The sequence below is a fragment of the Hyperoodon ampullatus genome (genome assembly GCF_949752795.1).
Source record: "Hyperoodon ampullatus genome assembly, chromosome: 11".
NCBI classification, from domain to species: domain Eukaryota; kingdom Metazoa; phylum Chordata; class Mammalia; order Artiodactyla; family Ziphiidae; genus Hyperoodon; species Hyperoodon ampullatus.
This window is the reverse complement of record NC_136924.1, coordinates 47,590,843-47,612,851: the sequence shown is the minus strand read 5'-3', so window position 1 is coordinate 47,612,851 and position 22,009 is coordinate 47,590,843. Positions and strand designations below refer to the sequence as shown.

The following is a 22,009-nucleotide window of genomic DNA, read 5'->3' as shown; positions in this document are numbered from 1 at the left end:
AACAATACATAATTCTGACTCAGAGTTTGTTTGTTTCTTTTTTAAGCTCTCATCACTGTGCAAACACTTCCAAGAAATCTTTAAGGAAATAATTGAAGCTAGCGAAAATGTAAGTGAATGGACAGCTAGATGCAGGTTATTTCACTATTACTCTATCCGTATACCTTTCCAGTTTCTTAGGTGTCCTCAGGCAGATAGCTAATGATTGCTAAGAACACTAAATATACCAAATTTAAATTATCATGAAACAGAGAAATTGGTCAGAGGGAAAGGACCTTTGGAATTTGACCTGTATTTTAAATGCCTAAGTATATTAGATGACACATTATTTTATTCTTCCATTTTTTCTGTCTTTTGTTTTTATCATTAATGACCCATAGTGGGAATAAAAAAAGAAGGAACTGGAATATTTCTCTGATTAGCCCTGCAAAGGCTTTTCATCAGTTCTTCTCACTATTAGTAAATACTTAAGGGAGTTGGAAAGAGAAGAAAATGAGAAACAGAGAAAAAGAGATAGGAAGGAGGGGATAAAAAGTTATTCCAAGTATGTTTTTGTTTTTAGTTTTTATGAATATGGTTTTATCTATACTACTTGCTTGTCACTACATACCCTCCATGCCCTGGAGTTCTGAAATTCATTTTATTAAGCTTATATATCATGTCTGTAAAACAGTGTTGCTATTTTTGTTTTCCGATTCTTCCAAATGCTGATAGATGTCGTTAAGTGTGGACATCACTAACTGTGTTAGGCCCGTCCAGCTGACTAAATTCCTCCTTTATAAATTAACAGTACAGACTTCAGTGTTGATTATTTGCATCTTCTTTTCCTTTTCAATATCAGAGTGTTCAACCACTACCTTTCTGTACTTCTTCAGGTAGAGGCTGCCACTATGGACTGTTCTTCCTTTTTTATTTGCATTACCCTCTATCTTTCAATTCTTGTGTTTCACCCATTATAACCTTTCTCTCTGGCTTTAAATATCTCTCTCAGAGATTACTGACTGAGAAAGCTCCAAAAAATCTCACCTATGGGGCATAATTAGTAGTCTATCAAGATCCTTGTTAGTGTTATGTTTCTACATTGTGAGTTCTTCAAAATCAGGCAAAAGGAGTCTATAATTACTGAGGCTTTTTTCTGTCACTTTTTTTTACATAGTGGAGGCTTTGGAAATAGCCAGAATAGTCCTTTATCATCTGTGGTTCAATGCAGTTTCACTGGCCACAACCATATTCTCTTTTCCTAAATTTTTCTAGGTTCTCAATTTTTTACTATTAAATCACTGACTACAGGCAAATACTGAAAACATTTGGTTATGTAATGTAGATCACACACACTTTAGAGATCACTGAAGCCAATACCTGTACATTTTACAAAAGGATGCTGAAGGTCAGAAAGGTTATTGCCAGAATCAAACAGCTGATCTATGACAGAGTACAGAAAAAGACAAGAGACTGAGTTTCCTGGTACAACCCAGGCAAAGCGAGAAGAAGCTCGCTTGAAATTCAAATCATGCAGCCCAAACGTGTCTGTCCACAAAAAGCCTGCAGAGAACTACCTGATAACTGACACATTTATACTGTGCTTCTCTTGGATTTGTCTGCATGTTTAAAAAAGTATGAACTCATAAGAGCATAAAATGTTAGTGAATCCAAAAAAGGAAATTTATATTGTCTATTTTAATAAAAGTAATATATTTTACTAAGTCCTTATTATATCTGAGTCATTGCTAAATCTTTTATAATTCTTACAAATAACGCTATGATGTAGGCACTATTATTTCCACTATTTTACAAATGAGGAAACCCAGACATGGACAGATTAAATAAAATAACCACAGTCATCCAACAAGCAAATGGCAAAGCTAAGACTTGAATTCAACTGATTTGCCATGCGACTTTTCATTAACTATAGTAAAAACAATCATTTAAAAACAGCATTATCAGCTTCAAATTCAAAAGTGGTATTTACTGCTTTCCTTTAGAGACCTTTTTTGTTGGGGAGAATATGAATTACTTGGGCACTAGTGTATATTGTGGGAAAAATGACAAAAACCGCGATATATTGACTACAGCTTTTTAAATCTTTTTGTGATCTGTTAATTCAGATAAGTGAAGTTAAAGATATCACCCATTTATAAATTCCTACTACATGCTCAGTTTTTTTTTTTATTATCATAAAGGGATTTGTTAAACTTTCCTGAATTTTACTAGTGTTTTTAGAAAAAAAATACCTATGTGTGAACAAAATACAGATGTTATTTCCACTCAGTTTTCTTTCATATGTAAAGTAATTAGAAGGAAAAATGAACATAAATACAATTATTTCTCAATTCTGCCATTTCTTCTTTAGGAATGTAGTAACACTCAGTGAAGTAGTTTTTAGACATTTGAGGAAAAATAGCAGGAAAACATTTTTCAAAATGATTATTCACACATTATAAGCTGACTATATTTTCTCAATCAATAACAGACTAATTTTCCCATAAGTCAAGTGGGATAGAAGATTTGAAACTGGGATCCTTCAGGATTAAACACGATGGATGCATAGTAGCCATGACTATACCCCAGGCATCACTTGAGTCAGCGTCAATACTTAGGCAGTAACCCTAACACACTTTCTCCCTCCAAAAGGCTGACCGGCTCTCTGAATAACTGTAGCTGGAACTGGACCCAGAAAAACTGCTGGTCCTTCTGGGACTTCACTCCACATAGCACACATTTAATGCAAGCCTTGGCGCTAAGCAGGAAAGACATCTCAGTGTCATCCTATTTCCATTTGTAATTGCTCCGTAAGTAATTAAAAGCAAAGCACCACATACGAATATCCTGTGGTTCACTGTTTATTTTTACCAAAAGAGCAAATTTTAATGAAAAGTTTAAATGTTAAGAAAACAAAAAACTTTCAGTACAAATTATCATCCCTTTTAAAATAAAATAATCTGAAAATAACAATGCTGAAACAACATCAGTTATTATTAAGGCACATGGCTTCTTCTTTACCAAAACATGTCAGTTAGAGTCTCTTTATTACTACATGCCCGTTCTTGTTCTGAAAATTAGTTAAGACAACAGCTTTATTATAAGGTAATAAAACACAAATTTGTGTGCTCTTGTTAAAGCGTTAAGACTGTACTAAGATGAAGCTGAATATTAAACATCTCTACCATTTAATAGGAATATAGTAGTTTTTTAACCTCTAAAATTGGTATTTTAACCTCTTACATTGTCAAAAATGAACGTAGATCCCTATTAGAAATTAGAATGAGGATAAAGGAGCTAAATGAAACTATGTAATTCTAGTTGATATTGATGCAGTTTATCTAAACAAAAATATTCTCCTTTTCCTGCCACTTGTCACACTTGTCATGTGGTTTCCTTTCTAATTTTTATTCTGTCTTTCCCAAACTATATTCCTATCTGATCTTGGTGGTATACTTTCAGTGATGGACTATGGACCACAAAGCTGGTTCATGCACATCTCCATGGCAACATTTATGGATACATGACAATCTCGAATTATTTTAAAATATCTTATTAAAATGACAGTGGCCCTAGATCTCCAGTCTAAATCCTAAGATGCTTCCTTCTGTGAGAATAATTAACACTAGAAAATGAAAAATTGTGGAAATAAGTAACATTTTGAGCCAGAGACATGTATTCCTTTATGATGACTAATCAATTATTTTTTAACTACATACATATTTAGGGGTCATTACATATCTCTCAAAGCTTTCCTAAGAGTTCTTCCAACCACAGACGGGAATTCTAGAGTTACTAAATGAGAAGTTCATATAATATCCCGCACTTAACCATAAACCTGTTTAAGAAGAGCAAATTATTTCTTGTGAAGAAATAAGAATTTTAAGCTTGTCTCTTTGACCAAAGGGCAGAAACGAAAATATTTTCAAATAATGAAATTTAAGCAGTTCCAGAAAGAATTATATACACTTCAATTTTAATCTGCCATTTCTGTTCATGTCCTTGCCAAAAGTCTTGACCTTCCTCTCAAAACAAAAGATCCAAGAAGGCTGATGCTAGGAGTTAACAGAATTAAATATGCATACGTGCTGTTAATGGCTTAGTCATCTTCACTTAAATCTTGCTACTGAGATGACAGTTTTCTCCACATGCTGACCAATTTCACTTCCCAGTCCCAGGAATTGTTCCAAAAACCTTACAGAGCCATGGGCAGTCTTCAGTTGTTTATTGGTGCTTTTCATCTTTTCTTGCCAAAAAATATATATGGCACCAGGATACAAAAGGCCACTGGAATAATGCCCCTTAGCTTACATCCTAATTAAGATGACTCATCAGTGAATTTGACAACAACAGTGTTCATTACCTGCTTGGGTAAATCAAACAGTCCATTCAGTGGCAACACTCCTGTATTAAAATTCACCAGTTCTTCATTTTTTTTTCAGATAATGAGCTAATTTCTGAGATATGTAAGTTCAAAGAAAAACAGGACATGAAAACACGAAAATTTTACTTGGCCATTATATGATGTACTGGGTTAGTTCAGTAGGCATTTTTCAGATATTAATAAAGCTATACAATTATATTTTTAAATACCATTCTGCTTTAGATGTTCAAAAGGGAAAAAAATCCTCTAAGAACTAGATTTTGGCAGGGGGAACTGCAGAAGCTACAAGATTGGGTTAATTAGTAAAATCTAGTATAATATGTTAAAAAAAAAAAAAGGTTTTCCCACAAAGAGTGAGTGTCAACGATCACCAGGTTGGAGGCAGGCTTGCACAGACAGGGAGAAAAGGATCCGCCATGTTTTTCTCTCCATCTTTTCTGTTTTTACCTGCAAGAGGAAAGATCAAGGCTGAAGGGCAAGTGTGGATGCCCATTTAGGAGCAGGAAGCCATATACTTCAGGAATTTGCCTAGTATCCTTAATGGGTAAGTTGAAATAATGAACAAAGAAAAACATCTTCTAAACACTGTAGATGGGAATCCAAAAAGGAGAAGGCTGAAGTGACAAGCTTTGGCCCAATCAAATCTGTTTCCCTCAGAAATAGTTGACTGACTTTGTAAGGAACAAGAGTTGTAACTGGATCCCTTCCTCCCATTTAAAAAAACCTCAAATTCCTAGAACCTTTGTAATTCCACTCCACATAGTACAAGTCTACCTACCCAAACATATGCTCATGCCTTCAAGGCTTCTAAGTAAGAAAAAAATCCTGAGGATAAATTTAAGCAGCGATTTGTGAAATTTAATCAGAGGTTGGGGCTGGAAGTCATGGGAACCTGTGTCTTGATTAATGTTATATTTATTGTTTATGTCTATATAGATGTTAATAGCAAAAGGGAGGGAAGTAAAAGAAAATGTTTATAGAAAGTCATCATGGGCAACGTGTGAACTGGAGTTGTTATTATTCTTTCATAAATATGGACTCTGAGGCTTATGATGATTAACTGACTGGCCTAAGACCACAGGTTATTCAGCAGGTGAAGTGCGTTTCTAATCTATGTTTGCCTAATGCCAAAAGCCATACATTTTCCATTGTGCCATGCGGATCTTTTTTTTTTTTTTTTTTTTTTTCCGGTACGCAGGCCTCTCACTGTTGTGGCCTCTCCCGTTGCAGAGCACAGGCTCCGGATTCGCAGGCTCAGCGGCCATTACTCACGGGCCCAGCCGCTCCGCGGTATGTGGGATCCTCCCGGACCGGGGCATGAACCCGTGTCCCCTGCATCGGCAGGCGGACTCCCAACCACTGCGCCACCAGGGAAGCCCCATGCGGATCTTTTAATGACTATAAGCATATATTAGTATAACTATATTATTATAAAAATATGGTATTAACAAGATGATCATCCTCCCTATGGTTATGGTTCCCTAACCATAACTAGGGATAGTTTGATTATTATAATTAGACCACTTTATAACTACTAGTGTCCCCCTGGTTACAGTTATTTAAGTAGGAGAAATAGTATCTAGGAAAACTGCTGACTGCTTATTGTAAATTTAGTCCTATGATAAATGGTAACAAAGGTCACAAAACGCATTTGTCTCTTACATTTGTCTTTCAAACGTAAGAGATTTCCAAGTCTTTTGATGAGAACTGAAATTGCTAATTTTAAATATATTCTTTTTTTTTCTCCCTTTTAAATGAAGTTTTGGTAGTTTTGTGGAGAGAGGGGGCTGTGAACAGTCACACAGGGAGCCTCCCCAAACTGTTGAACATTGGAGTGCCATTTCTTGAATTAGTAACGGAGGCTTCCAACCTCTGCAGGAACATATCAAGCAGTGGTCCTCCAACTTGTTTAAACCACAAACATCAGAAGTACCTGGTGTGTTCCAAACAGGGACAGTCCCTTGCCCCAGAGAAATTCTCAGGGATGTGCAGCGGGGGGCTCAAGCACTAGCTGTTGAGAGCCACTAAGACTGTAGTGAGATAATGCTCAGAAGTATATTCCTCAGTGTGACAGAGCCCAGACTGTTCAGTGACACACAAGGGATCACTACCTTCTAGTGGGTCACAAGTTATTTGCTACTATGAATATTGAAAATTCATAAGCTTGTACATTATTTTTTTGTGTAACAATGAAGTGGATTCAGGGTTATCCTTTTAATTATGCTAGCTCTTTTTCACTGTTCACTTTCATCCCAATGCACTTTCAGATAAGGGAGTTGGTATTCCAGCAGTGCCCTGGGAAATGCATGTGGGCCACAACCAAGTCCCTCCCCTCATCCCATGTCAACAGAGTGACCATGCCAAGCATTGGGCAATTAGAAATTAAAATGGTGTTTTAAGTGTTTGGAAAAAAAAAAGGGATTTATTTATTTTTTTTTAATTCCACAATCTGCATTCACTCATGAGTGTACTGGGCAGTTAAACATTATAATGGAAAGGTGCTGTGGCAGAGAGAAGATTGGGAGCTCCCCGCTGTGTTGATCTAATGAGATGTCCTAAGCCAAATTTAGAAAACGGATGGGAGACGGGGTTCTGTCACACAAGGACCGGATCCTGTAGTCACCTCTGAAGAGGAAATAGGGAAGGTGCAAACTATGAAATAGCTGGATTTGTAGGATACCAATGGAGATTCCATAGTTGCTTGTAGTACCCTTTTACATTTCTCCCTTTCCCTTTGAGTATGTCTCTATTTATCCCAGTGATGATGGTAGTTTGAGGACCTATGTGATAGGAATTTAAAAGGACTAAAATCTCCTCTCTACATCTTGTTAAACTGACTACAGGTTTAGAGGGTAAAAGTTTTCTGAGTTTCCTTCATTTTCATTTACTTAGGTGTAAGAAATTCTGTGACCCAATCAAATTCCCAGGGCCTGGGCTGGTGAGGTTGGGTGGTGGGAAGGAGACAGATGGTGGTGGCAGGAAGCCAGTCTGCAAAAAGCACCATGAGGAAATAATTGAACATTCCTGAGACTTGAAATGGCAGACTTTACAAAAATCACACCAAAAAAATAGTTATGCTTAAAAAGGATTTTATACCATTGAGTCTTCTGTTGGTTATTTTTTCAATAATTAAGCTAAAGCATTTTCTCTTCTTTTTTAAATAAAATGAACCAAAAAGAGAAGACATTATGAAATTCTAATTTCAAATAACTTAAAATTTTACTTTCTGAATTAACTTTGAATTATCAATGCTTCAGAGTATTTGGGTGGAAAATTTAACAAACAAACCATATACCAATGTGAAATGGATGTACAATGTGATTGTACATGTACAATGATCTGATTTTTGTATTTGGGAAGTTAAACACTAAAGAGAAGTGAGAAAAAGTAAGTTATGTAGTGAATTCGAAACACTGATAACCGGCCAAGTTCTGGTTTGATCATGTGAACTCTGAGGAATATTTTCATTTCCTTTTTCTTCTTCTGTTTTCAACTTCCTTTGCCTATGAATGGATTACCAGTCCTTGCATGACTACCACACAGCAGTTTTGTTAGGATGACATGATAAAATTTATATGAAAGTCCTGTAGACACATACATTCTAATCTAAAACACTTAAAAATTTTGAATGTACTATTTTTAAGGCCAAAGAATACATTATAAAATCAAGCTTAAAACTATCTACCATGATTTATTGTTTTTGCTGTTGTAATTATAATTGTATGACATTGACTACATGAAAAAGAATTTTAATTATTATAGCTTTCCCTTTTTATTAGACCAGTCATAGATATATTATGGGCAAAAATAAAATTGCAAAATCTGCATCAGTAAATTTTCTATAGAATAAACATTTTTTACCAAAAAAGTAAAAGGCCTACATTTTAATTTTTCCACATTGATTATTTTATCTCATTGAATATATCTGAATTAGTGTTTGATTATATTATGTTACAGCAATGAACTGGGTGTTATATGTGAAGCCAGACTGCTTATTTTCAAATCTTGTCCTTTCATTTAGTAGCTAAATGATCTTGGGCAAGTAACGTAGCCTCACTGGTACTCAATTTCCTTATGTGTAAAATGGGGATAATGGTCATATCCATCTCTTAAAATAGTGCTGTTAAAATTAGCCTTTAGGGACTTCCCTGGTGGTGCAGTGGATAAGAATCTGCCCACAAATGCAGGGGACATGGGTTGGATCCCTGATCTGGGAGGATCCCACATGCTGCAGAGCAACTAAGTCTGTGTGCCACAACTGAGCCTGTGCTCTAGAGCCCACGAGCCACAACTACTGAGCCCGTATGCCACAACTACTGAAGCCTATGTGCCTAGAGCCCATGCTCTGCAACAAGAGAAACCACCGCAATGGGAAGCCTGAGCACCATGCAAAGAGTAGCCCCTGCTCGTCACAACTAGAGAAAGCCCATGCACAGCAACAAAGACCCAAGCAGCCAAAAAATAAATAAAATAAAATAAATAAATAAAAATAAGACTTTAATAAATATTACGTATCCTAACATAATATAATAAATATATGCTATGTAATTTGTATTTTGTTATAAAATATACTATATAATTATGTCATATATTATACATTAACTTATATAATTACATATCTTTATTTTTAATTTTATATTCATAATATATGTCTTTTCACAGGATAAAGATTAGAGTTGGAAACATATAATATTTTGCCAGCATAATTTAAAATTATTTTTTAAAATATGAACTAATTGCCATTTATTCATGTCCATAAAGACTTTTGGATATCACTGGTTATCTGTAGTGCTTGTAATTTGATGTAATTGTCAGCTTAATTTGACATTACTGTCTGGTAAGTAGACACTGATGTATAAAGCCCATGATGGGCCAGTGAGGTGGAGTGTCTAAAAGCCTGCCAGACTATTAAGTTCTGTAAATCTTTCCTGCTTTCTCTCCTGGAATCAGAGTGAGGAGAAGCAAGTTTGCTGATTATTTTTTAAGGGAATCATGGATACAGGCTGACTGTGTAGCAAAGAATAAATTCCAATTTGCCAAAAGCTGACCAGTTTGATTATGAGACAAAGAGAGTCAGGAGCAATTAATTGAAGAAGAGAAGAAATCCTACAAGGAAACTTCTCTCACTGTACTCCAGTGAGGAAAAAGAAAAGTAATCTAAATTTATATCAGTGCATCCTTCACAGTGTCGTCTACCAGTTTAAAACCCTCACACAGTTATGTTTCAATTTTTGAATTTGTAAAATGAAGGGTTAAACTAAATCACTTTCAAGATCCATCTTAAAGCTTAAAATATCATGACTCATTCTGAATGAACTACATAGTTTGTTGATATATTTGAACACTTCCTTGAATTTATGTCAATTTACATTGAACTGACTTTGAAAAATACAATTTCAAATTATTGATGTACTTCATAACTTTAGTAGTAATTGGGAAAGATGCTACTTTTACTAGAGCTTTTATCAAATAGAACTACTTGTAAGTTCTAGCTTTGAAACAATCAGGCTACCTGGTAAATTCTGTATTTATTATAAACAGATACACCTTTCAGCTCATTATTTCAGCTTTAGCTTACAACAGTTATGGAGAACTGGCCCTTAGCAGCTTTTGAATTTGTTGATTCTCAATGGAAATGAGAAAGCTTAATTTCTGGGCAGGCTTCACTATTAATAGATGTATGGCTGTGGTTTAGTGCCAAGTGGGGTCAGGATGCCTCCGAATGGCGCCCTGTCAGTCGTTGCTCCAGCCAATATGGGCAGTGAGGGCCATTTTCCTGTCTCAGTCCTGTAAGGACTGACGAGATGGAATCTTTAGTCTGTCTCTGTGGCAAACTTTCTTGGCCAAAGCAAGTGGAAAGCAGAGGCAATTATCCAAGTATCTGAGGTAAATGTGTGTTTTTCTGACCGAAATACTTGAAAAGCTACCTAAACTATTCTCTTTGATTTGACTCTGATGATCTGGACACATCTTTCTGCCTGTATAAGTGAATCTCTTTTCTGGATGTCTTCACATATGCATGTGTGTGTGAGGCGGGTGGAGGTGGTAAGCTGTGTGTGTACTTGTGCGTCTGTCTGGCTTTGTGTGCACACCACGTGCAACTTTTTAATTTGTTCTTCTTAATTTTATAGTGATTAAACTAATTAATTTAAAAGTCCTTTTGAATTAATTTAGGCATGCCATGCTTAAATAATAATTTTGAACATAAATCCACATTTGGTTATTAATAATAACTTGAATATAGGAATTCTTTTTTTTTTTTTTTTTTTTTTTTGCGGTATGCGGGCCTCTCACTGTTGTGGCCTCTCCCGTTGCGGAGCACAGGCTCCAGATGTGCAGGCTCAATGGCCATGGCTCACGGGGCCCAGCCGCTCCACGGCATGTGGGATCTTCCCAGACCGGGGTACAAACCTGTGTCCCCTGCATCGGCAGGCGGACTCTCAACCACTGTGCCAACAGGGAAGCCCAGAATATAGGAATTCTTGAACACTGGGTAAATATTTATGCCAGATACCGCAGAAATCTAAATCCTGATTTAGCACCAAGAGTTCCACTAACTTTTAACATGACGGCAGACTCACCGTCCTTTTGCTTTCACAAATAGCCAGGGTCCCTGAGTTAGCCATACAAATAGAATGCTAAATAATCCAACTGGTGGTAATTTAACCTTTTTAAATAAATGTCTTTGACTTTATTTTTCCCACAATGTTTTAAAAACTCAACTACTATTTATTAGCATGTGCTGGACAATGGATGGGAAAGCAAGAAGAGCAGAACTGCAGTCAGTAACTTTCACCATTTAGTAGCAGCAGTTCTAGAACAGACTTGGTAATTGTTTGGGTACTATCCAAATTAACTATTGAAAGTTTTAGAATATTAAAGTATTAAAATTTTAAAGCACTAACTACAGAAGTTTTAGAAATTAACTATAGATTTTATTTATTCCTACTGTCTGGAAGAAGCCTAGGTTCCAAAATGATTGTCATGAAATAGATGGGTAATACAAGACAAGTCTCTTTCCCTTGAAGTCTAAATTTTGTAGTATAAAGGGATGGAAATTTTCTAGATGACCTCCAGGGTTAATTCTAGATTTAAAATTGTATATTCCAATTTTAACAGAAATGCAGATATTTCATGTAGCTACTCTGAAGAAGTTGGAAGGAAAAAAGATGTAACTGGTTCATGATTTTCCAATAATAAGACCATTAGAACCCTTTTATCTGAGACAAAGAAAATGTTTACTTCATATTTTTTAAGAAAGAGTACTAATTAATCTGGAACAACATCTCCAAGTAAATGGTTCAAAATTGTTTGCCTGGATAGCGAAGAGAGGTGTGCTCTGGATATGAACTCTGCTAACATAGAATATCTGGGAGTAACAAATACTCAAGAGCATTTTCTGTAGAAAAGACCATTGGCCAACCATTATGATTGTTTAAAATACAGCAGTATTATTCAGACTAAAAAGTATATTGACAGCTTCCAGCAGGTTATTTATTTGGCTATATTACCTTAACTTAGCCAACACAGGATTTAAAAGTGGGTTAGTCATCAACCAAAATGACCTCCTTAAGAAAGAATCTGGTAACCATGTTATTAGGCCAAGTAATAAAAACTTCAGGGGATTACATCAAATAAAGATGACATCTAACATATCCATTTCCATTCTGCAACTGTATTTTGACATTAGAATCACACACACACATTTTGGCATTCTTACGTACACACATGCACACACACAATATTCTAATCTAAATGAAAATCTACATAAAACTATGAATATAAGCTTCTAATATAAAAATATAAACAATACAAACAATTTGGGGATGCAATGATTTACACAGCTTTGTATTATCAACTGGACCTTTAGTTACACTTTTTCCTAAATGTTTCCAAATTTCACATAGCACAGGTTAGTGAGAATCAGACTAAAAGTTTCAGAGAGTGAAAGTCTTTTTCTTTTGTTTGTTCTTAAATCTCAGCCTTGTATTAAGAAATTTTGTTTAATATGGTATATAACATGTAAAAGAGGGGGCAGATGTGAAAAGTATAATCATGATTGCATTTTCTGTTTTGGCAATTTTAGTGACAAACATTATGTTCAGCCAGGTGTCAGGAAGGTCCTCCTAACAGTTGGTAGCATTGCCAAGGATATTTATAATACAGCAGAAATGCCACGGAAAGTAGTAAAAAACAGACCTCAAAGCCTCATTTCTTGCTTTTGTGGCCTAATTTTATGGTCCATTTTTGAATGTTGTCCAAAAGTGCACTCATAAAAGAGAATTTAGATTTGGCAAGCTACATAAATGTTCCCACAAGTGCTGTCAGATAAATCCTGAAACACCTTTCCTTCTAAATGACACTTTTTTTTAAACTGAAAAGCACTAAGTCCTCCAGAAACATCTTTTGCTAAAAACATTCATAAAGGGCTGTTGATATGCACCAAAACTTACTTGATGAAACAACCCAAAATACACTTTTGTGGGACCTATTAAGTACAACCTTTATTACAATAACAACAACAAAAAGGAAATTTGTATCGATCCTCTTGATTTGGATTTTTATATAAGAAGCCTAAAAACATTTGAAGTCTAATAGCTGGTTCTTTTTTTTTTAACTAAAAATAGTTTTAAACTGTAAAGGTCTTTTAGATATTAAGCAATTTGTAGCTGTTTGAGTTCTAAATCCCTTTGGCTATATTATACGCGCATCTGTTTTAAAGTTTTATTCCGAAATTACCTCTTTCACTAATACAATAATAATTTAAATTGATGTCAATATATGCTCTGATATAAAAAAAATTTAGAAAAATCTTCTATAAATTACTTGAAATGCCATAATACCAAGAAATGGCATTACAATCTCTTGTAAAGTTATCTTCATTTTTATATCAGTGCCCTAGCTGGGAAATATTTCATCATATATATTTTTTTTTTAACTTACTGTTGATACATAGATTGAGTGGTTCTTTATTAACTTTAGAGTTTTTGAAGCTATCTTATTTGGTGTGACTTAGGGCTTAAGTGTAGCTGTGCTAGAATGATATGAGGATAAGGGAAAAAAGAGTTAACTCTTTTTCTCACCACGTGGACTGCCTTCCTCCGCTTCCATGCCACTCCTGTCCTTAAGTCAGAGCTCCCTTCCCTGACTTTTAGCCAAATATTCATAACAGTTGTTCAGTTGTCTGTTGATTGACTTCCATTTGGTTTGAACAGGACGAACTGGAGGAAAAGGGGACCTTACCATCTTTTTGAAACACATTTCTAATGTAATTTACCCATTCCATAAACAAAATAATAGGACTTTCAAACTATTTTCCAAGAATTCCCTAGAACAATAATTTCCAAAAACCATTTAAAGACCACTTCATCACAAGCTTCATGGGGCATTATTAAAAATACAGATTTGCCAGCCCAGGCCAGGTTTAAACACTTGGTCACTCTGGAATGCTGTAATTTGATGCCCTCCGTAATGACATTCTTTAAAAATATATCCAGTATTTATTTAAAGGGGAGACAGAAATTCATAGGGAAAAAGGACTGAAGGAGGATTCTGGGGAAAGAAGTAGAACACACACTCTCTTCTACTGCCTTCGGCAATTCAACCCTGGTCCCAAAGCTGCAACCCCACTAGGTCCTTCCCAGGCCTGGATCCACTTCCTTAGAAGGCAGTTTGGTGGCCACCACTTGTTCAAACATTACCTCTTGGTGTGCCATACTCTTTGCCTTCTAGTAATATTATACTATTTTTGAAAAAAGAGCCCATATGTACATATTTTCTTTATATTTTCAGTGTATTTTATGTCCAGTGATTTTTTTCTTAAACTTTTTTTTTGGAGATAATTATAGATTCACATGCAACTCTGAAAATTAATACAGGAAGGTCCTGCATATCCTTCACTCATTTACTCACCATAACTTTCTGTATAACTAAATACATAACAGAACCAGAAATTTACAATCGACATAATCCATCAACCTTATAGTACAGATTTTGCTAGTTTTACATTCATTCATTTGTGTGTTTATGTGTTTGTTTAGTTCTAAGAAACTTTTAGTTTTATCACATGTGTAGACTTCTGGGACAATGACCACAGTTAAAATACAGAACAATTTCATCATGAGGATCCCCTGTTGTACCCTTTCATGGCTACAGCTACTCCTCTTCCTCTAGCCTCCCTAAGCCACTATTAATCTACTCTCCATCTCTATAATTTTGTCATTTCAAGAATGCTAAATAAATAGAATCATACAGTATGTAACCTTTTGAGGTTGGCTTTCTTTCACTCAGCATTAATTCCCTTGAGATATATCCAAATTGCACACATCAATAGATCATTCTTCTCTTATCGCTAAGTAATAGTCCATGGTACTAATATACCACATTTTGTTTAACCACTCACCTGTATAAGGGCATTTGTTTCCAGTGTTGGGCTATCATGAATAAAACAGCTATGAACATTTGTGTATATATATTTTATGTGGACATAAGTTTTAATGTCTTTGAGATAAATGTCCAAGAGTGCAACTACTGGGTCCTGTAGTAAGCACATGTTTAGAAACAGCCATACTCTTTTCCAGGGTGACTGTACAATTCTACATTTTCACCAGCAATATGTGAGTGAGTGACTCTGTTTTTTTGCATCACTATTTCCTTTTTATTTTAGCCATTCTTATAGGTATGTAGTGATATATCACTGTGGCTTTAAATGTGCATTTCCCTAATGGTTAATGACATTGAACATCTTTTATGTGTTTATCTACCATTTGTATATCATCTTCAATGAAATGTCTGTTCACATCTTTTATCTTTTTTCATATTAGGTTATTTTAATTTTGAGTTTTGAGAGTTTTTTATATGTTTTACATACAAACTTTTCTTGGATACGTGGTTTGCAAATATTTTCTCCCAGTCTGTTGTTTGTCTTTTCATCATCTTCACAGGGACTTTCACAAAGCAGAAGTTTTTAATTTTGATGAAGTTAAGTTTATCACTTTTTCATTTTATGCATTATGCTTTTGGTGTCAAGTCTAAGAACTCTTCATCTAGTCCTAAGAGCTGAAGATTTTCACCTATACTTTTTTTTTTCCAAAAGTTTCATAGTTTAAAATTTACAAGTAAGTCCATGATCCATTTCAAGTTAATTATGTATAAGGTCTGAGGTTTAGATCAAGGTCCTTTTTTTTTTTTTTTTTGGACTATGAATCCTCATTTGTTCTAGCACCATTTATTGCAAAGTTTAATCTTCCTCCACTGAATTAATTTGCATATGTGTTAAAAATCAGTTGAGCATATGTGTATGGGTCAATTTCTGTGTCCATTGTTGATGCACCATGGTTCACCAGGCCAGTCTTTAATCTAGCTTTGCTAAACCCATCCCAGAGCTATTAATTTAGGAACTTCCAAAAGGGGCTTAGAATTGCGTATTTAAAATTAATTGTAGTAGTATATCTGATGTACAGCCAAGTCTGGCACCTGCGCCCAGAGGTTACACAAAGATTTTTCATGAATCTTTGCTGAGAAGGTTGGTGGAGAGGAAGTAGGCGATAGCAGGTCACCTGTTTAATTAAATATATTGAGAAATATTTAACATTTAGGTAAAGCTGTATAAAATAAGAAATGACCACCTACAAACTCACCATTCAGCTTAAGAAATAAAACATTACTTATTCAGATGTAGCCTTTTGTGAGTTCCCTCCCTCCTTAACCACATTCACCTCCTCTCCTATCTCCAACCCAGAGGTAACCACTCCCTTATATTTTGTGATTATCATTTTCATGCATTCTCTATATTTGATCATATAAAATATGCACACATATTCCTAAACATACATACATATATATATATATATATATATATATATGTCAGATTTGTTGTTTTAATAGAAACTTGAAGTAAAAGCAACTATCAACTTGATCAGTGTGCAACTTATTCTTGCCAGTTCTCAAACCCAGACCACAGCATATTCTGAAGTCTAGTTTAGCTCTGTTTGCTTAGATTTGGATATGTTTACTGTTTTCTTTATTCATCGTGCTATTTGATGTCTCAGAACTTTACTCTGGCATTATTTTCCTTCTTCCTGAAATTTATCCATTAAATATTCCTTTAGACATAAGAGTCTCTTGGGAAATAAACTCTGTTTCTGTTGGTCTAAATATAACTATTTTTCCTCATTATGAAACGATAACTTGTCTGTATATATACTTCTTGGTGGAGAGTTATTTTTCTTTTAGCACATTCCATGGTTGTATTAGTTATCTACTGCTGCATAACAAATTACCCCAGGCCTGAGTGGCTTAAAACAATAGTAAACAGTTATCTCTCTTTTTTTTTTAACATCTTTATTGGAGTATAATTGCTTTACAATTGTATGTTAGTTTCTGCTTTATAACAAAGTGAATCAGCTATACATATAAACAGTTATCTCTTACAGTTTCTGTGGATTAAGAATTCTTGAGTGGCTTAGCTGAATAGTTCTTGATCAGGGTCTGCCATGAAAGTTATAATCAAACTGTTGGCCAAGGCTACAGTCATCTGAAAGCTTGACTGGAAGATCTGCTCTCTGGATGACTCACTCAAATGACTGGGAAGTTGGTGTTGGTTATTAATAGGAGGTCGCATTTCCTCTTCATGTGGGCTTCTCTACAAGATTGCTGAAATACCCACATGACATGGCAGCTGGTTTCCTCCAAAATGAGAATTCCAAAAACCAAAGCAGAAGCAGCAATGTGATTTATGACAATGTTCAGCGCTGTCACTTCTGCTGGCACATACACCAACCCTAAGTGTTAGAGGGATTACACAGGGGCTGGTTTATGAGAAAGCAAGGATCACTGAGGGTCACCTTGAAGTCTGGATCCCCCAATTACCTTGTGACTTTTATTACTGCTGCTGGGTAGTTGGCCATCAGAATTGTTATGTCTTTGCAAAAAATAATTTTTACTCTTGCTGTTCTTATAATAATCTTCTATTTGTCTTGAATGTTCTGCAGTTTTATTTATTTTTATTAATTTTCTTGTGTTTTATTGTGACCCTTGAAAATGAGAAGTCATAATTGTCACTAATCCTCCCAAATCTATAGTCATTATCTTTTTGAAAATTATTCTTTCTTACTTTCTCTATTATTTCTTCTGGTAATCCAATGGGACTAGCATTGCTTTCTCATTGTGTCATTAATGTCATAATCTTTTTTTTTTCCCATACTTAGTCTTTGTTTTTCTGTGATGAAATATGATGATTTCCTCATATCTGTCATTCAGGTCCCTAATTTTTTCCTAATTGGTCTCTAATTGTTGTTTAACCCATCCATTGATTTTTTTTTATTTTCAATGATTGTTTATTTTTTATAGTTCTTCCTTTTCCCCCCACACTGCCTCTTTTTATAGTATTTTATTTCCAACTCATTTTTATCATTTCCTCTCTTATTTATCTAAATATTTAGGCATGATTATTTTTATTCTTATTCTGTTGATGAGAGTATCTGATGTACTCTAGACTCTAACTATATTGTTTTGTTTTTAACCCTTCCTGATTCTCTGTTGTTATGGTTTGTCATTTTTTGCATAATTCCATATTTGATTTATCTAAATTTGTTAGAATCCTAAAGGGGCTATGTTGAATGTTCACTATTTCAGAGAGTGTAATCCTTTAGTTTTTCAGGGCTGTGATGAAGAATGTTTGTTGATTTATCTAAAATCTTTGGTGCTTTTAGAGCAGTGGAGTTTTTAGAACAGTGAATGAACATTTTGCCATAAAAAACAGTTTTCACTTCTTTCAATCAGTGCAGTTTGAATTCTATATATTAGGCTTCCAGGGCAACTTTGTTTAAATAAAGGTTACTTTTACAAAAATAATGTCTATACTATAGAAATACTAGGAGAAATATTTCCAAACTGAAAGGATAGAACTAGTATAAAAGGCAGTTTTGGACATCAAAAGTGAAAATTACATGACCAGTACTACCTCATGACTTGAAACTGTTTACATAACTGGAGAAATAGGCAATGTATGTCAATTTTATGGTCTCTTTTCCTTGAGCACCTATGAACTCAATTAGTAGGTAAATAAATTGAAGTACTATAGGTTTTTACAAGTAAACACTTATGACTACTACAAAAAGACAATGGCTTATATTTGATTATTGGGCCAGTTTTCTATAAATTGTTTTTAGTTGACAACAATTGCTATTGTCTTCCTTGGTTCTCTGTTCTACCAAACATTATACAGATAAGTGGGGGAGTGAGTTTTCTCTGGGTAAGAAGCTTCATGAAATCAGATGCAATGTTACAGAAGCACTCATATCTAACTAATTCACTGCCTCCATTCTAAACTCAATTCTGTTCAATTTCAGGAGATCCATAGACCCCTTGAAATCTGTCCATGGACTCCAGGTTATGATTTCCTAGACTAAATAAAAAAACATAATTAAGAGGATAAATGGACCAATAATATTACGTTAGGCATACTATGTCATTTTATTATAAGAAATAAAAACATTTTTATATTCCATGATTTAAATATACAAATCATATTTGAAGTTCTACTTCATATACATTTTTGACACAAGCTATGCAGACATGTATTTGACTATTTGAACTGCAAATTTCTCTTGATATAAAATGAATACCTTTTATATTATTAGAAATAACGTTTGGAGAATGATTACAACTTTCAGACTTTTATCAGTGTTAAGCAATACTTGTTATTTACCTATATAGTTTTTTCAACATCCTGCTATAGTGCAGGGACTTAAAATTCTATATTGTATTTCTACTAAGTGCACTTACCAGATTGCTTTGCTTTAAGTTATATTTCCTATGACTAAAGGGCTTTAGAAAAAAAAAAAACTTTATATTTTCACATAATACCTGCTATAACTTTTTAATATTTGTTTTTCTGTAAAAAATACAGAGTATGATGATTATTAATTACCTAAGTATGAGTGGATAAGATTATTAATATTCTTTGACTACTTCTGTAAAACTTCATCTTCCCTGTGAACACTGAGAGTTTACTGCGATGTAATTATAAGAAGACACTGATGCACAGGCATTGTAACATAACCCCTATTGTAACACTAATGATAATCTTTTAATATGCAAATAATTTCAATTAAATACAAGCATAGACTATTGCTGGAAGTGGCTTAACAGCTAGTGGTCTGACTAGAAAGAACAGTGAATAGTCCCTCTCCCTGATAACTCTCACAGACAGTAGACGTCCCAGATAACAAAATATTCCTAATGGAAATACTGAACATAAATGAACTTCCTTTAATTTAGCATTTTGTAGCCTTGGAGTTTTATTAATTTTCAATAAGGGTTGTGTGTAATAAATGCCTAAGTTCATTTGGATAAAGAAATTTCAGCTAGACTTCCATTACTCTACTGAAGAATATATTCAACTGGAATAAGAGGGTTTTCAATATTTTCCAATGTGACTGAGGGACTCCATATTACCATTGTTCTAGAGAAAAATGCAGGAGGTGTATGAGATTAAGTGAAATTATATTGATCTGGATCCAGAATGGGTATTAAGATAAACCATGAATATCATCTCATTTACTAATTGTTTATCTGATTGTGCAAAAGCTGACTGAAAAAAAAAGTGCAATAAATAATGGTCAATAAATATTTCTAGTAGGTAACGTGTGAAAAAAACAAATTTTAACATGTCACTGAGACAAAGGGAAAAAGAGAACAATGAAACTATGAGATAGAATTCTGCAACTCACTAAATATTAATAAAAATGCATATGTGAATTTCACAACTTAATAGAGAAGGTAACTCATATGTACAGATTGCTATAAAACACATTAGTGAAAGTAGTAATTGTTATGAGAGTTTAGAAGAGAGGGCTCATATTTGGGACATCAAAAAAATGACTCATGGGTTTGTTACTTCTTGAGCCAAGTCTTGAAGGATGGATAAGATTTGGGCAACAATCAATGAAAACAGCATATAGAAGGAATGCTGTGAACCAAGGAACAGAGGTAGAAATCCTAGGATATTTCCGTGGACTAGTTGGTCAGGAGGAATGGTGAGAGATTAAAGCTAAACAGGCCGAGGTCACCACACCTCATGGAACTTCTTGGGCACTTAGCTAAAAGGAATGATCTTCATTCTGTAGGCAAGGAGTGAAGAACCGATGAATGATTTTAAATAAAGTAAGGCATGTTCTGAGCTGGCCTCCCACCTATATAGCAGAGGCCAGTAGCAAAGGCATTGTATTTTCAATAAGCACGTATCCAAACACATTCTCAATCATTTATAAGAACAAAAGCACTAGTCTGAAAATCAGCAACAAATAGAAACACGATACATGTACAAATCATTTTTTATTCGAAGATGACACTGGTAAATGTATAACACTTGAGGTTATAATAAACAGCACCAGTATATTTTTTCCATAAAAAATAAAAAAGGAAACAAAACTCTACTCAACACATGAAAACTAGCAGGGACTGAGGACTTCTGGTGAGTACTAAGTTTAAAAGCACAAACAGTAGGAGGTATGTGGTGTAAGTTGCTAAAAAATACGTAGTTAGTAAAACAAACAAAATCAGTTCTGTTTACTACTTGGCTGGCATAAATCAGTCTTAGACATGGGTGAAGAACTGTTCTCAAAGATCGAGACTCTAAATATATAAGAATTCGTACCAGAGTTACCAGAAGATTATACATATTTATGTAAGTCAAATAGCTTTGGTTTTGTGATTCCAAAATGTTGAAACTCTTACCTCGAACAACAAGGTCAGCTGAGGCTGAAGAATTGTCCACAATTGTCTGAGCTGTGCACGTGTACCTCCCAGCGTGTTTTAGCTGGGCATTTCGGATGAGCAGCTCCCCATTGGAATCCAGCTGTCAGCAAAAACAGCAGTCATTCAAATCAGTACATTTTTTTCACCAACTAAATGGTATTTAGGATATGAGAGGTCCATTTTCCCCTAACAAAATGAACACCTGTTTTAGATGTGCTAACTGTCTGTGTGTTCTTAGGTTACTCAAACTCTGGGCTTTGGTATCTCAAGTGAAAAATAGAGTGAATTGCCTAAGGTCCTTTTTAGCTTTAATGTCTTTAGTATTCTATTATTTATATAACCAGAGGGCATTTTGAGAGAAAACACAGGATGAAACTATTTCATTGGTGTCTTTTAAAAAGAAATGTGAAGGTCCAAAAATCTTGATGCTGAATATCAATGAAGATACATAAATGCTGTATGTCTAGGGAGAATTATTAATTTGGTTATGTAAAACCAATCTAAACAACTAATTTCAAGACGTGCCACAGTTCATTTTACAAAGATACTAAAAGTGTGCAGAAACTGTCAAAATGGACAATTCTACTAACATGTTCTGTTTTGGCCAAATATAACCTTATGGGCAAGGATTTTTATCTTGTTCACTGCTCTATTCCCAGTGCTTAGAATAGTGTTTAACGTATGTTTTTTTTTAAGGAGGCTTGAGGGAATTTTGCTGTGAATGATAAGGCACCATCCCAATGCAATTTCTAAAAATAGCTAATATTTATCAAATGCCTCCTCTATACAGATCCTGGGATTCTCTTCTGAAAACAGTCCTATGAGATAGGTCCTATTTTGTCCATTTTACTAAAGACAAAAGTGAGACTTAGAGTAGCCAAGTAA

The 22,009-nt window shown here is 34.6% G+C and overlaps 1 protein-coding gene across 3 annotated transcripts in view; it reads right to left on the bottom strand.

Annotated features, from left to right (window-relative positions):
• Positions 1-22,009, bottom strand: part of CNTN1 (contactin 1) — a gene marked incomplete at both ends in the record, with an annotated part of 165,607 nt that overhangs the window by 80,784 nt on the left and 62,814 nt on the right. For 2 of the 3 annotated variants that reach the window (XM_079715653.1, XM_079715654.1), the window contains one exon: positions 21,104-21,224. In XM_079715653.1, the coding sequence (XP_079571779.1) occupies positions 21,104-21,224 (121 nt within the window). Of the gene's footprint in view, positions 1-4,730; positions 4,811-21,103; positions 21,225-22,009 lie in introns of those variants that run through there. The other variant, XM_079715655.1, reaches the window with a different exon arrangement.